The sequence below is a fragment of the Heterodontus francisci genome, chromosome 6 (assembly GCF_036365525.1).
Source record: "Heterodontus francisci isolate sHetFra1 chromosome 6, sHetFra1.hap1, whole genome shotgun sequence".
Classification (NCBI taxonomy): domain Eukaryota; kingdom Metazoa; phylum Chordata; class Chondrichthyes; order Heterodontiformes; family Heterodontidae; genus Heterodontus; species Heterodontus francisci.
The window spans coordinates 80,264,001-80,278,646 of record NC_090376.1 but is presented as its reverse complement, the minus strand read 5'-3'; the positions used below and the strand labels follow the sequence as shown (position 1 = coordinate 80,278,646).

General features: G+C 41.1%; 1 protein-coding gene across 1 annotated transcript in view; it reads left to right on the top strand.

Annotated features, from left to right (window-relative positions):
* Positions 1-431: 431 nt before the first annotated feature.
* The window catches only part of LOC137371408 (NADP-dependent malic enzyme-like), a 216,695-nt gene continuing 202,480 nt past the window's right edge, over positions 432-14,646 (top strand). Inside the window, exons 1-2 of the mRNA XM_068033969.1 lie at positions 432-636; positions 728-943. Of these exons, the coding sequence (XP_067890070.1) occupies positions 728-943 (216 nt within the window). The 5' untranslated portion in view covers positions 432-636. The remainder of the gene's footprint in view (positions 637-727; positions 944-14,646) is intronic.

The following is a 14,646-nucleotide window of genomic DNA, read 5'->3' as shown; positions in this document are numbered from 1 at the left end:
TTAGTATGCAAATGTTTTTTCCAGCCATGGCTGATCTGTTTAACAAGTCATTTCCTCACTCCAGCAACAGTTTAAAATCAATGTTCATATGACAAAATTAATATGCCTCATTCCTGGCAGGTGGGAGGTCTGCATGACAAGCCCAGAGAATGCTCATGAATGCATCAATGCCTGAAGAAATGGGGCCTATGTTTTGTGAACTTTTCTTAATTTGTTTGCAATCACCCAACATAAGCAAACAATTTAAATTGAAATGGAACCTTGCAACTCTTCCAGGCTCTTCTCCCCATGTGGGAAAAAAGTTGCCTCTTTTGATGAAAAAGACTGAACATGAATCAGTTTGGGAAGTGAAATATCTGAGCCTCCCCTCAGACTGGAGAAGTTTTGCAGTGATTCAGCCAGTGGCTGACTGAGTACAGCGGTGCCATGTGATGAGAATGAGTGTGTGGGGGAAGTTGGAGGAGTGACAAGTTCAGCTGGCTCTGCACAGCCAGGAGAGAAATCAATGCAATCTCCAGGCTGATTAACGACTGAACTTTGGCTGTTTCAATCAGACATTCTGGCAACGACAGTCACTAGACTGTCACTCTCACCTTGGAGCCGCCCCAGTATCAGCCGGTGGGATAGAGTTGGAAGGTGAGTTTACACAAGCTGTGCGGGGCTGGCCTGGGTTTTTAAACCCCCTCTCCATATTTCTGACCCTCTCTTTCTGCCGGCTTTATTGCAGATGAATGCAGCGAGGAAGTTGAGCACGCTGGCCGTTTCTCGGCGGGTTGTTGGCCGGAAATCCTTCAGCAAGCCGCCGTTTACCCCGGTGCTGGGAGTGGGAATCCGGAGCGAGACCGCGGCGGAGAGAGCGAGCAGCAGCAGCCCAGGCCCCAGCCCGCAGCGTCACATCAAGAAACGGGGCTATGAGATCACTCGCAACCCCTACCTCAACAAGGTAAAGACAAGTCCGGGTGCTGGTGTTCAGAGTCTCCCCTGTCCGAGCAGGCCAGCTGCAGGTTTACATTTATATCTCTTTCAAACTGCATCAGACACAGAATGGCTCATCATGATGGATAACAAAGTTGCTGAACCCTGGCCTCAGTGGTTGATTTTATTGCTGTGTGACATTGATAATGTTTTCATGGGGGAAGGGCATGATGTCTTTCGAGGGCAACAATCCAATATTTAATAATAAATCTGTGGGGATGGATGACTAATCTGGTGTTTTGCTTGATTACCTTTAACTTTGTAGATCAGTCTTGTTATTGGTCTAAGACAGGAATTGTAGTACAACAACATTTGATAAGGTAGCATGAGTGTATGCCAAACCTACAATCATTTTAGAATAGAATTGTGGAATATTACAAAACAGATCCAAGCCCTGCAGCCCACCAAGTCTGCACTATTCTTTTTGGCTCTATCACCTACTTAGTCTCATCCCACACTCGTAGTTTTCTATGGACATTTCATAAGACTTTTTTTTTCAAGCATTGCCATTTCCCCTTTTTCAAGAATTTTTTTGTGCAGGAAAATTCAATTTTCTAACCACCACTTGTGTATAGAAAGAAAGATAAATTCTAACCTTTTAAATGTTCCTTGTAATTATTTTGATCCTTTTTACTGTTGTCCTGACCAAATACAGTAATGGAAACAATCCATCACTAGCTTAGGAGCCTGAAGACTTCTATCAAATCTGTTTTGGCTCTAGTGGGTTGGGGTGGGCTGCAGTGGTGGAAGGCTGGGGGGAAATTCAAAAGTGTCTCTTCTATGATCTCCTCAACCCTTGCAAAACCCCACTTAATAATCATCGCACCTTTTGCATAGCTTTTATATCCTTCCTATAATGGGTGCCCAAGACAGTAAATCATATTACAACTGCAGCCTCTTAAGGTCTTCTAAAAGTTCAACATTACCTCCTTGCTTTTGTTTTTTTTGTCCTAGGTACTAATACCAAGGATTCAATTTCCCTTTTTATATATTGCCATATTAAAGACAGACTTTGGTGTAAGGGTACAATTTCAGAATTTGCAGATGGCACCTAGTGTAGTGAACTATGAGGAGGATAGTGATGGACTTCAAGAGGATATAGGCTTGTGGAATGGGCGGGCAGGTGGCAGGTGAAATTTAACGCAGAGAAGTGCAAAGTGATACATTTTTGATAGGAAGAACAAGGAAAAGTGATATAAATTAAAGAGTGCAATTCTTAATGGGGTGTGGGAACATAGAGACCTGGGGGTATATATGCACAAATCGTTGTGCAAAGTAGGTTGAGGAAGTGATTCAAAAGGCATTTGGGATCCTGAGCTTTATAAATAAGGGCATTGAGTATAAAAGCAAAGAAGTGATGATGAACCTGTATAAAACACTCGTCGAGCCTCAACAGGAGGCTTGTGTCGAATTCTGGGCACTGCACTTCAGAAGGGTGTGAAGGCTTTAGAGAGGGTGCAGAAGAGATTGACAAGAATGGTTCCAGGGATTAGGAACTTTAATTACATGGATAGATTGGAGAAGCTGAGGTTGTTCTCCTTTGAGAAGAGAAGGTTGAGAGGAGATTTGATAAGAGTTGTTCAAAATCATGAGTGGTCTGGACAGAGTAAACAGAGAGAAACTGTTCCCATTGGTGGAAGGGCCAAGAACCAGAGGACACAGATTTAATGTGATTGGCAAAAGACATGAGGAAAAGCTTCTTTGTTCAGCGGATGGTTGCGATCTGGATTGCACTGCCTGAAAGGATGGTGGAGGTAGATTGAATCGTGGCTTTCAAAAGGGAATTAGATAAGCACCTCATGGAGTTATAGTCATTATGGCACAGAAAGAGGCCATTTGGATTATCAAGTCCCTGCCGGCTCTCCGTAGAGCAATCCAGTTCCATTCCCCCGCTCCATCCTTGTAGCCGTGCAAGTTTATTTCCCTCGAGTGCCCATCCAATTTCCTTTTGAAATCTGTTATGACCAGATGAAAAAGGTGTTTAGGGGTCTCTTTCTCAGCCTTCACCCAGTCTTATTGTAACAGGGTTTTAATTTTTAAACACTGTGTTTTGAGCTCCCCCTTGGTGAAATCTTGTTCATCGCTTTCCAATTATAAGGCAAAGAAATGAGCACAACCAGATTCGGTTAATGCCTACGGATACATGCTGCGCCCCACGTTAACATGCATATGCGATACGCACATGAAAATAGAGACAGAAAAGAGCAAAAGAAAAATAGTGGAGAGGTTTGAGGCAATCTCTGAAGAGGGTTATTTTTTTTTTACTGTGCTTCGAGCTTGCTGTAGGTTGTAGGTCGTCTTGATTTTTGTTGGGGCCCAGTATTCTTCTTAAACCTTGTTCACTGTAGGAAACTTTTCTCTCTCGGGGTTCATGTGTCTTCAATGGTTTCCAAAGCTGGTGAGAGCGAGATGAGAGCAGACAGGACAGAAGTCTTTTCAGTCCAGGAGAAAACAACTTTCTGTTTTTTAAAACTCTGTGGCAAGTTCAAATTCAAAAAAGGTCAACAGTCAGTCATGTGACTAAACTGGTCTGACCACATTTGTGTTTATTCGGCCATCTTAGCAGTTAACCTGGAATGTTAGCCTCTCCGCCTTCAATGTTTGGTAATCAAAAGTCCATTGTGGATTAAATTGGAGCAGGGAGTGGCCCCTTTGTCCTTTCCAAGTACTGTCTGTTACTAGGCAAATGTCTTTACAGTCAAGGGTCTGTTTTTGTTTAAAACTTGTTCTTTCTTTACTCCAGTAACAGTTTAAAAATCAATGTTCATGTGGCGAAATTAATGTGTCTCATTCTTAGCAAGTGGGGCCTGCATGACAAATCAGTGATTGTCCCCACTTTCAACCACCCTCATAGACAGCGAGGTCCAGGTCATTACCACTTGCTGTGTAAAAAAAAAAAAATCTTCCTCACATCCCTCCTGTATGTCTTTCCCTAAACCTTAAATCTGTGTACCCTAGTCCTTGTACCATCAGCTAATGGGAACAGCTTTTGAAGGGAAAAATTTGCAGCGTAATGGGGAAAGGTCAGGGGAATGGGACTAGCGAAATTGCTCTTGCAGAGAGCTGGTACAGGTTGACAGGCCAAATGGCCTCCTTCTGTGCTGGATTTTCTATGATTATCTGCACTGGCAATTTTTAATGACTCGTGTATCTGCACGGGTGGGACAGTGGCGCAGTGGTTAGCACCGCAGTCTCACAGCTCCAGCGACCCGGGTTCAATTCTGGGTACTGCCTGTGTGGAGTTTGCAAGTTTGCCCTGTGTCTGTGTGGGTTTTCGCCGGGTGCTCCGGTTTCTCCCACCACCAAAAGACTTGCAGGTTGATAGGTAAATTGGCCATTATAAATTGCCCCCAGTATAGGTAGGTGGTAGGAGAATATAGGGACAAGTGGGGATGTGGTAGGAATATGGGATTAGTGTAGGATTAGTATAAATGGGTGGTTGATGGTCGGCACAGACTCGGTGGGCTGAAGGGCCTGTTTCAGTGCTGTATCTCTAAATAAATAAAAATAAATAGTTGTCTGTTCCTTTACTGCATTTAAAGTCTGAATATTTGAAGTTTATTTCCTTTCCTTGTTCTTGCTTCTAAAATGTACTAATTCACATTTTTCTGTGTTATTCTGCACATGTTGCTTATCTGCCCATTTTGCTTGCCAATTTGTGATCTCCCATCTTTTGCAGTCTTTATCACCATTTGCCATATCCTCCAATTTGGTGTCATTAGCAAATTTCAATATTGCTCTTTCAGTTAGTAATTCCAGATATTTATGTATGCTCGTCATTCTGCTGTTGCACATGTTGAGTCAAGACCAAGGGTAGTCTTCTGGCAAACAAGGGCTAAAGAATGGAGGATGCACTTATATAATTTAGTCTTGATTTTAAAGTCATGCATTCTGTTTTTATTTCTGTATAATACCTCAATTTTTACTATTTTTAGTTAAGTAGCAATTTAGGGAAGAGAGTTGTTTGGAACATGGGACTTTTTCTGCAGTACTAGTTGAGAAAAAAAGATGTAATTACAGGAGAGTGTAATACAATGTAACATTATAAAAGTGGAATAAGAATTTGAAATGGAAAAAGTTGACACAAAAGTGTGACAAAAGCAATAGGAGGCATGCAAAGATGTAAGTTTTTATTACTATGTTCTTTTGTCTCATTCCTTCATCTATCTCTCTTTCCATCTGGTTACATTCTGTTTAATTCCATGTTATATTATAATTGCCTTAAGGCTCTTCTTGATTAAAATACCTTTTGAAAATCGATATGTACTATATTCATTGGAGTTCCTTTATTATTTGTCCAAAGAATTTTATTAGATGCTATTTTTCAATTCTATAATTCATGCTGACTTTCCTTGATTAGCTCGTGTTTTTTCAAGTGTTTAATAACTTTGTCGCATTTATGTAGAATTTTGCCATCAATCGAAGTAGCAATAGCTGGCTTATAAATTCTGGACTCACCCCTGTTTCCCTTTTGTTGGAGGACAGTTTCATTCGCCACCCTCAGTCTTCTGCTACAATCTTCTTTTGCACAGTTTTGGAAACTTATTGGCAGAGCCTTCATTATTGCTTTCTTTAGGATGCTGTGATGTAGACCATTAAGTTCTGGGATTTATCTACAATCAGTTGCAGTGACTTCTTAGTACTATCTCTGTTTGAATAATGACTGTCAGTTACTGTATCTACACCAGTGTTGTCCAATACTCTAGCTATTAGCCACATGTACTGGAATCCAGATATGGATAATTGCATTTTTGATTAATAGATAACAAGTCATGTACATTGTTGGACATGTGCTCTTGATGCTGTATTCACACAACATATATATGTCAACTTTAACCATTTTTGTGTGCTTTTTGGTAAATGCTAAGACAAAAAGCAGAGTGTGTTGAGTGTTTTTTGATCGTTGTGAGTGTTCTACTTAATGGTGGTAGATGTTCAGTAAATATACACATGAAGTACATTTACTTGTATTGTGTAAGGTATTTTCTACTAAAATTAGTGCATGTGGCTCAAATAATGTTGCCTGTGACTATTCATCAGCAATTTCTATTGGATGCCATTGCCCTACACCCAACTCTGGTGGCTCTACAACTTTCATATCTGGTATATGTATTATCTGCTTTCTAAAAGTACTAAATGCTTTTTCTTTTAGTTTCAGTTTGGATCTAATCTGAAATCACCCAGAAAATCCTACCCTTTGAACAGGGTATGGCTTCCAGATAGGAGAGACAAGGGCCTATAAATTTGGCTGTGCAGTGGAAGTGTGCAATATGCGAAAATGCATAAATATGCAAAAGGAAGGCCTTATGCTTATTTAGGGCCTCTCTGTAAGATTGGTTTGCTCTGAGGCAGCCTGTGCCAGCACTGGCTACACTCTGAAACCAAAGCTTGGAATTGTATAGGACCTGCAAGGTAATTGCATCTCCTGACCTCATGTCTAACCCCCATGATCATGTTGCTTTTGGCTCCATTTAGCTGATGGGTGCTGCGAGACTCATTGGCGGGCTCATACTGTATTGGCTCCATGGCACAATATCTGGGGACTTTTGAGTACCACTGCCCCCCGTGCACCAAAATTTCTGAGCCAAGGTCTACTTGTGGACTTGGCTTTCATATTAAGAGGGAAATGATACTAAATTACCAAAAGAACAACTATGGCAATATCCTCTGTGAAATTTCAAGCACTTGGTGAACATGGAATGATAGCAAAATGATTAATCTCTATTTAACGGGAAAGCATTCAAAAAAAAATTCTATTTAAGCAAGTTGTCAATTGAGTTATGACTCATTTTCCTGTTTTTTTTAGAATAACTTCAAATAACTTGGCAACCTAAAAATGTTAAAAATTCTGATTGATGAAGCGTGTATTTCAAAAGAAGTATAATTACTTTTTGTAATTGTATCCTTCTTCAAAATATTATGAAACAGCAATGCAGTAATTCTGTTTAGAACTCTTTCTGTTCTCTAATCATTTACCACAATATTGCTGGGGTATAGTTTACACTGTAAATAAAATTGACTGAAAGCAAATAAGGAATGGCGCAACCAAGGGCTTATTTAAGATAAAACTATGTTGCATGTCTGATAGGAAGTTTGTCGCAGAAACTTTCTTTTGTCCGGAACAGTACTTAGATTGACAGTACAGAATGCTTACCACTAACTGAGTATGTTCTGGTTATTTTCTTTGGGGGTAGCGGTGGGGGGGGTTTGCGGTGGTGAGGTTGTTGCTTTTGGTTAGTTGACTGAAATAGCTTACTCAGAAAACACAACACGCTTTTGGTGATGGAAAATGTTTGTACATCTGAGGTGCATAGTTATATTTTTCCTATGTAAGGTAAATATAACTTTTTAGCAGTGAGAAATTTCTGGAATACAGTGCCATTGATTTTGTGTCTGGAATTAGAAGCAGTATTAAGCATGTCAATTAAATATCGTTTTTGTCAACTAAATAGTATTAATAACATGGTATATAGTGATATTCTAAAGTCATGTATTTTAATATTTCAACCATAGGTAGGGGCACAACAGTTTCATCTCGTACTACAGAAATGTATGTGGGGTTAGGAATTCAGAGGAAAGACAGACTGCAAGTTAATGATGAGGCCAGCATTTATTGCCCACCCCTAATTGCCCTTGAGAAGGTGGTGGTGAGCTGACCTCTTGAACCGCTGCAGTCCATGGGAAGTAGGTACACCCACAGTGCTGTTAGGAAGGGAGTTCCAGGATTTTGACCCGGCGACAGTGAAAGGATGGCGATATAGTTTCAAGGCAGGATGGTGTGTGACTTGGAGGGGAACTTGCAGGTGATGGTGTTCCCATGCATTTGCCGCCCTTGTCCTTCTAGTTGGTAGTGGTCGCGGGTTTGGAAGGTGCTGTCTCAGGGGCCTTGGTGCGTTGCTGCAGTACAACTTGTAGATCGTACACACTGCTGCCATTGTGCATCGGTGGTGGAGGGAGTGAATGTTTGTAGATGGGGTGCCAATCAAGCGGGCTGCTTTATTCTGGATGGTGTCAAGCATCTTGAGTATTGTTGGAGCTGCACCCATCCAGGCAAGTGGAGAGTATTCCATCACAATCCTGACTTGTGCCTTGTAGATGGTGGACAGGCTTTGGGGAGTCAGGAGGTGGGTTACTTGCCGCAGGATTCCTAGCCTCTGACCTGCTCTTGTAGCTATGGTATTTATATGGCTACTCCCATTCAGTTTCTGGTCAATGGTAGCCCCTAGGATGTTGATAGTGGGGGATTCAGCGATGGTAATGCCATTGAATGTCAAGGGGAGATGGTTAGATTCTCTCGTTGGAGATGGTCATTGTCTGGCATTTATGTGACGTGAATGTTACTTGCCACTTATCAGCCCAAGCCTGGATATTGTCCAGGTCTTGCAGCATTTCTACACGGACTGCTTCAGTATCTGAGGAGTTGCGAATGGTGCTGAATATTGTGCAATCATCAGCGAATATCCCTACTTCTGACCTTATGATTGAAGGAAGGTCATTGATGAAGCAGCTGAAGATGGTTGGGCCTAGGACATTACCCTGAGGAACTCCTGTAGTGATGTCCTGGAGCTCAGATGATTGACCTCCAATATATTGAAGATCAACTTCCATAATAGGTTCAGAACATGCACTACGTATGGATTTACTACTTGGCTTTCAAATAGAGCTGGACATGTTTTGAGATCCTTTAGTGTTATTTTCTAACTAGATGTAAGGCTTTTTCCTTTTCCTTTCACCTTTGCCAGGCAATTGCGTGATTGGGGATGTTAAAGGGTGATAGGTGCATACAGTTTGCACCAAATATGGGTGGAACAATTTGATGGGCCAGGTTGGCCTTGTTCTTTTTGTATGTTTGAACAAGTACTGAGTGGAATAGGCTAGTGTCCATTACTGTGGTATTGGAAATAGTGATAAAATACATATTTTTAGATTGATTGGCTAAGGGTTTGCACTTGTGCTGCTAATAGTAAAATATTGAAATGATATTGGCAGTGCCACCATGCTAAAGTTTATTGGTGTAATTTTTTTGCAAAAGAAAAATAAACATCTCGGCCCAAGGTCTCTGCCACTTCTTTAGTCTTTTAATTAGAATCAAATGGCTTTTAAAAGATTTATTGCTGATTTAATGCAACTGAATAAAATATTTTTTGTGCCATGGTGCTCCAAGTTGTTTTTGTCAGTTTTCTGATCTCTACAAATAGATGTTGCCTTAATTGGTTAAGTCTATTCCGGACCGAAATTACGGGTGGTTTTTGACCTTCAGTGGTTCAGTCCTGGATGTGATAAACAGCAACGAGAAGGGACAGTGCACACTTCAATAACTCTTGGAAGCCTTGGAATAATATTAGAACATGTTGCACATCCTAGCCTTAAATGGGAAGCTAATCATTTGAATGCTCTTTGACCTGCTGAACTTTTATTGATAATCTTAAAGGGGCATTGAGGGAGTACTTGTTGAACTATTTTTGATTTTTAAGCAGGAAGATAAGCCAATGTCAATTTGGCCTTAAAGTGATGCATTTCAACACCCTTTTCATTATTATGTAATTTACAAACAAAAGTAGGATTCCAAATATAAAATAAAAACAGAAAATGCTGGAAATAATCAGCAGGTCAGGCAGCATCTGTGGAAAGAAGAACAGAGTTAATGCTTCAGGCCAATGAGCTGAAATACATTTTGAGGATTATATCCCTTTAGAAAAATTAATCTGTAAACATGTTCTAACTAGGGGCATAATATGTAGGATATTGAAATCTTAAAAAGGCCATAGCAAATTAGTGTACTGGCCTAATGATGTGTTGGTATATTCTCATGGCAAATTGTTGCACCTCTAGGTGAATTCACTTTCATGATTTCTTCCCAATTAGCTTTTGTTTTTGACTGGCTTGTGAGGGGAGGATGAGCCACTGAGTGGACATTAGTAGTTTTTCTTTGAACTTCTGCAGGCAGGCAAGCAACAGCTTGCATTTATAATTACACCTTTAAAGTAGTAAAGTATACCAAGGCGCTTCACAGGAGTGTTATCACAGAAAGTTTGATGCTGAGGCACATAAGAAGATATTGGGGCAGATAACCAAAAGCTTGTTCAAAGAGGTAGGTTTTAAGGATTGCTTTCAAGGAGGAGAGAAGAAGAGAGTCAGAGAGGTTTAGGAAAGGAATTCCAGAGTTTAAGTCCTTGGTAGCTGAAGGCATGGCTGCCAATGGTGGAGTGATTAGAATCGGGGATGCTCAAGAGGCCAGAATTGGAGGAGTGCAGATATCTTAGAGGGTTGTGGGCTGGAGGAGATTAGAGGTCGGGAGAGGTGGGGTTGTAGAGGGATTAAAAAAAAACAAGGATGAATTTTAAAATTGAGGCATTGCTTATCCAGGAGCCAGTGTAGTTAGCAATCAACTGGGTGATGGGTGAGCATGATTTAGTGACAGTTGAGACACAAGCAGCAGACTTTTGTGTGACTTCAAGATTATGGAGTATAGAGTGTGGGAGTCTGGCGAGGAGTGTGTTGGCAGTCAAATCTGGAGGGAACAAAGGCCTGGATGATGGTTTCAGCAGCAGCTAAGCTGAGGCAGAGTCTGAGTCTGGCAATGTTGCGGAGGTGGAAGTAGATGGTCTTAGAGACTGTGTGGATATGTGGTTGGAAGCTCATCTCGAGGTCATATATGTCACCAAGGTTGCGAATGGTCTGGTTCAGCATGCATCATTTGTCATGGGGAGGGATGGAGTCGGTGGCTAGAGAATGGAGTTTGTGGCAGGGTCCGAAGACTAATACTTTGATTTTCTCAATAGTTAGCTTGAGGAAATTTCTACTCGTCCAGTACTGGATGTCGGACAAGCAGTCTGATAATTTAGAGACAGTAGAGGAGTTGAGAGAGTTGGTGGTGCAGTCGAGCTGGGTATTGTCATTGTACGTGTGGAAACTGAACTCTGTTTTCGGATGATGTCGCCAAGGGGCAGCATGTAGATGAGATAGTGGGCCAAGGATACATCATTACTGGACACGAGAGGTAATTGTGTGGCAGCTGGAGGAGAGGCCATGCAGATGATTTTCTGACTGGATAGATGAGAATGGTCCCACAGTGCAGTCCCACTAACCCAGCGGGATTATGGTGAAAGGTGTTGGAGGAGGATAGTGTGGTCAATTCCAGGCAATTGCCTTTCCAGCTACCAAAGCCATTCAGGTTTTGCCATTTAACCCTTGCACCGTGAGTTTCAAACTGAGGGTGTTGTCTGAGTACAGATATCACACTGTCCCGAGAAGAACGCACACACTTTTAAGTAAATCAAATATCTGACCACATGCTAATTGTAAAAGATATGTTCTACAATATTTAAGCACAAAGTGTGTTTATTAATGTAGAGAAGAATCTGATATGAGCCAGTGGTGTAAATGGTTGATGCTAAATGTTTGACAAATTGTATCTTATGATTTTCCATCTTTTGCAAGTTTTGGTATTAATGGAAAATATTAGTGAAAGGTAGTGTGAAAACAATGTAGGAGTAATTGCCACTGTTAGGACCAGGTGAGAAAGGGGTCTAGGGGTTCCCTCTCAGCCTTTGCCTGGTTTAACCGTAACAGGGTTTCATTTCAAAAACACTGTTTTTAGCTTCCCCTCAGTGAATCCTTGTTCACTGCTTTCCAATTGTAAGGCATCAAAATCAATCAGACAGGTTTTCTTAGATTCAATCAAGAAAGGTGGAACTTTATTAATCTTAAACTCTAATTCGATTAACGACAACGAATATGCGACGCGACAATGCTGGCATGCATACGCGATAAACACACACGCAGATAGACACAGAAAAAGTAGAGGCGGCACAGTGGCGCAGTGGTTAACACCGCAGCCTCACAGCTCCGGGTTCAATTCTGGGTACTGCCTATGCGGAGTTTGCAAGTTCTCCCTGTGACCACGTGGGTTTTCGCCGGGTGCTCAGGTTTCCTCCCACAGCCAAAGACTTGCAGGTGATAGGTAAATTGGCCATTGTGTAGGTAGGTGGTAGGGAATATGGGATTACCATAGGGTTAGTATAAATGGGTGGCTGTTGGTCGGCACAGACTCGGTGGGCCGAAGGGCCTGTTTCAGTGCTGTATCTCTAAATAAAATAAATAAATAAAGAATAAAGGGGAAAAGTTTGAGGCAATAGCTGGGTGTATTTACAGTCCTTTGAGTTCAATCTGGAGTCTGTGGTTGCTGATAAGTCTTGCTATTCGTTGGGGCCTAGTGCATGCTTTAACTTGTTTCGATGTAGGGGTCTTTTCTCTCTTGAGGTTTAAGTGACTTCAGTGGGTCCGGAGGTTTGTGAGAGAGAGCAGCCAGGAGCAAGGTTGTCTTGTTCCAGGTTCAGTTGTAATGTGCCGTCTGTCTTCAAATTGTCCTGTGAGCACAATTCAAAACTCTCAAGTTGGTCAGCAAGTTAGTTATGTGACTAATCTCTTATTTGGGAACAACCGCTCCTGTGGTTTGTGGATTTTAAAGTTCTCGGTGGAGGGTGGGGGGTGGGGGGGGGTGCCAAATCATTGCCCAGCTCAATCTATGTTAGTTGAATCAGTGAACGTTCCCATTGTCTTTTCCGAGGCGACTGTCTCTTAGTATGCAAATCTCCTCCAGCCAAATGTCTGGTGATCTCTTTAAACAAGTCATCTGTACACTCCAGCAACGGTTTAAAATTAATGGTCATATGACAAAATTAATATGCCTCATTCTTGGCAGGTGGAGGTCTTCATGACACCACACTGAGTCTGAACCTACCAATGAGTCACATTGCTTCAATCAACAATATCAATAAATCAAGTTCTCTGGTCACTCATCTAGCTCTTTGTGAAATCTTCATTGTGTGCAAATTGTTTGCCGGATTTGCGCACATAACAACTGAACTTAAAAAGCAACTCCTTTTGATGTGAATTGTTTTGGAGTGACCTGAAAAGATGAAGCAAATCATATTTATTCTTAAATTTGCACTATTGTAGGCTCTTCCTCTCCTGAGAGAAGTGAATAGCCACATGTAAAACTTCAGAGAAAAGCAGTTTCCTTGATTCTCAAATGTATGTGATTGAAGACTGTAGGATGTACATCGAATATTAAAAACTGCACTGTACAGACCTGACTGATTATACTCTATAGTGATCCTTGAAGTATTTATTGACTTGATCTATAATTATCCTCCTAACAGGGTGGAAGATTTGACATGGCACAATATTTGACAATAAACACTGTGAATTTCTACATTTTAGCCATGTGTATGTGATTTTATGTAAATATCAGAAGCAGTGAAAATTCTAACTTCCAGTACCAACTAGTTTGGTCCATTAATTTACATGTAACCTATTGTCGTCTCCTTTCATAAATATATATCTATATAACTTGAGTTAAATTGTCATATTATTAACCACACTGCATATCTTGTATACTGTGAGAAGGAAGAGTTTTCTCGCATCACTTACTTGGCAGTTTTGCACTGGTGTCCGCTAGTGCTTCAATTCGTTTGAGTTAAGTTCCTTGTATTGTGAAAAGTTAAGGAGACTACTTTCAAGCCTCCTAACAGTATAACTACATGCTATTTAGTTGTGCAACGTATATAAACAAAGAGTTAGATCAGATGTTTGGAAGTATTTCTTTTCACAGAGGTTCATTGCCTCTGGAACAGATTTACTGAAGCTTGTGGTTTACTGAAGTTCCTGAATGAGGAGTTCATGTTATTAAAGGTTAGTTGCCGATAGCTAGCAATAGGGAGACTCTGGTTGTTGCAGTCTCCTGAAGCTTGCTTGACTGCCTTGAAAGGTCAGAAAGTAATTTCCCAGTGTATTTTCCCCTTTTTTTTTACATGTTCGTGGCTCAGTTGTTAGCACACTCGCTTCTGAGTCACAAGGTTCTGGGTTCTATTCCCATTTCAAAAATCAAGGCTGACATTCTAGTGCAGTACTGAGGAAGTACTGGCCTGTTGGAGGTGTCTTTTAGATGAGACATCAAACCAAGGCCCTATATGTCTGCATCGGGTGGATGTAAAAGATCCCATGGCACTATTTCAAAGAAGAGCAAGGGAGTTATCCCCAGTGTCCTGGCAAATGTTTATCCCTCAATCAACATCACAAAAAAGATTAGCTGGTCATTGTCACATTGCTGTTTGTGGGAGTTTGCTGTGCACAACTTGGCTGGCACATTTTCTACGTTACAAAAGTGACCGCACTTCTAAATTACTCCATTGGCTGTAAAGCGCTTTGTGACGTCTGGTGGTGATGAAAAGAGGATTTTTTTTGCTTCATTTTCTTGCCTCTTGCAGGCGATTTCGTGACCTAGGGGAGTTGGGTTGGGGTGTGGCGTATGGGTGGCTGCAGGGGTTTTGATGGGACATGTAGCTGCACCAAGTATAAGTGGGATGCGTTTGAGGCCTAGATGTTTATTGCCCTAATTTTCTTAATATAATATGGAAATTACATGTTAAAATATGGTGTTCCCCAAGGGTCAGTGCTGAGACCACTGCTTTTTTGATATAAATGACCTATGTTATGAAAGTGCTTCTATATTTTTTGTTAAGTATATGTTTTAGAGGACTTATATTTAAATTGTGAAGATGGATTCAGTGGAAAGCTGAAGATTTCTTAGAAGCTGGACTTTGCTTTGTTATTGACAATTCATTGAAAGGGCACTGAGATGCTGTTTAAAAGCAGCCTTGCTGGAAG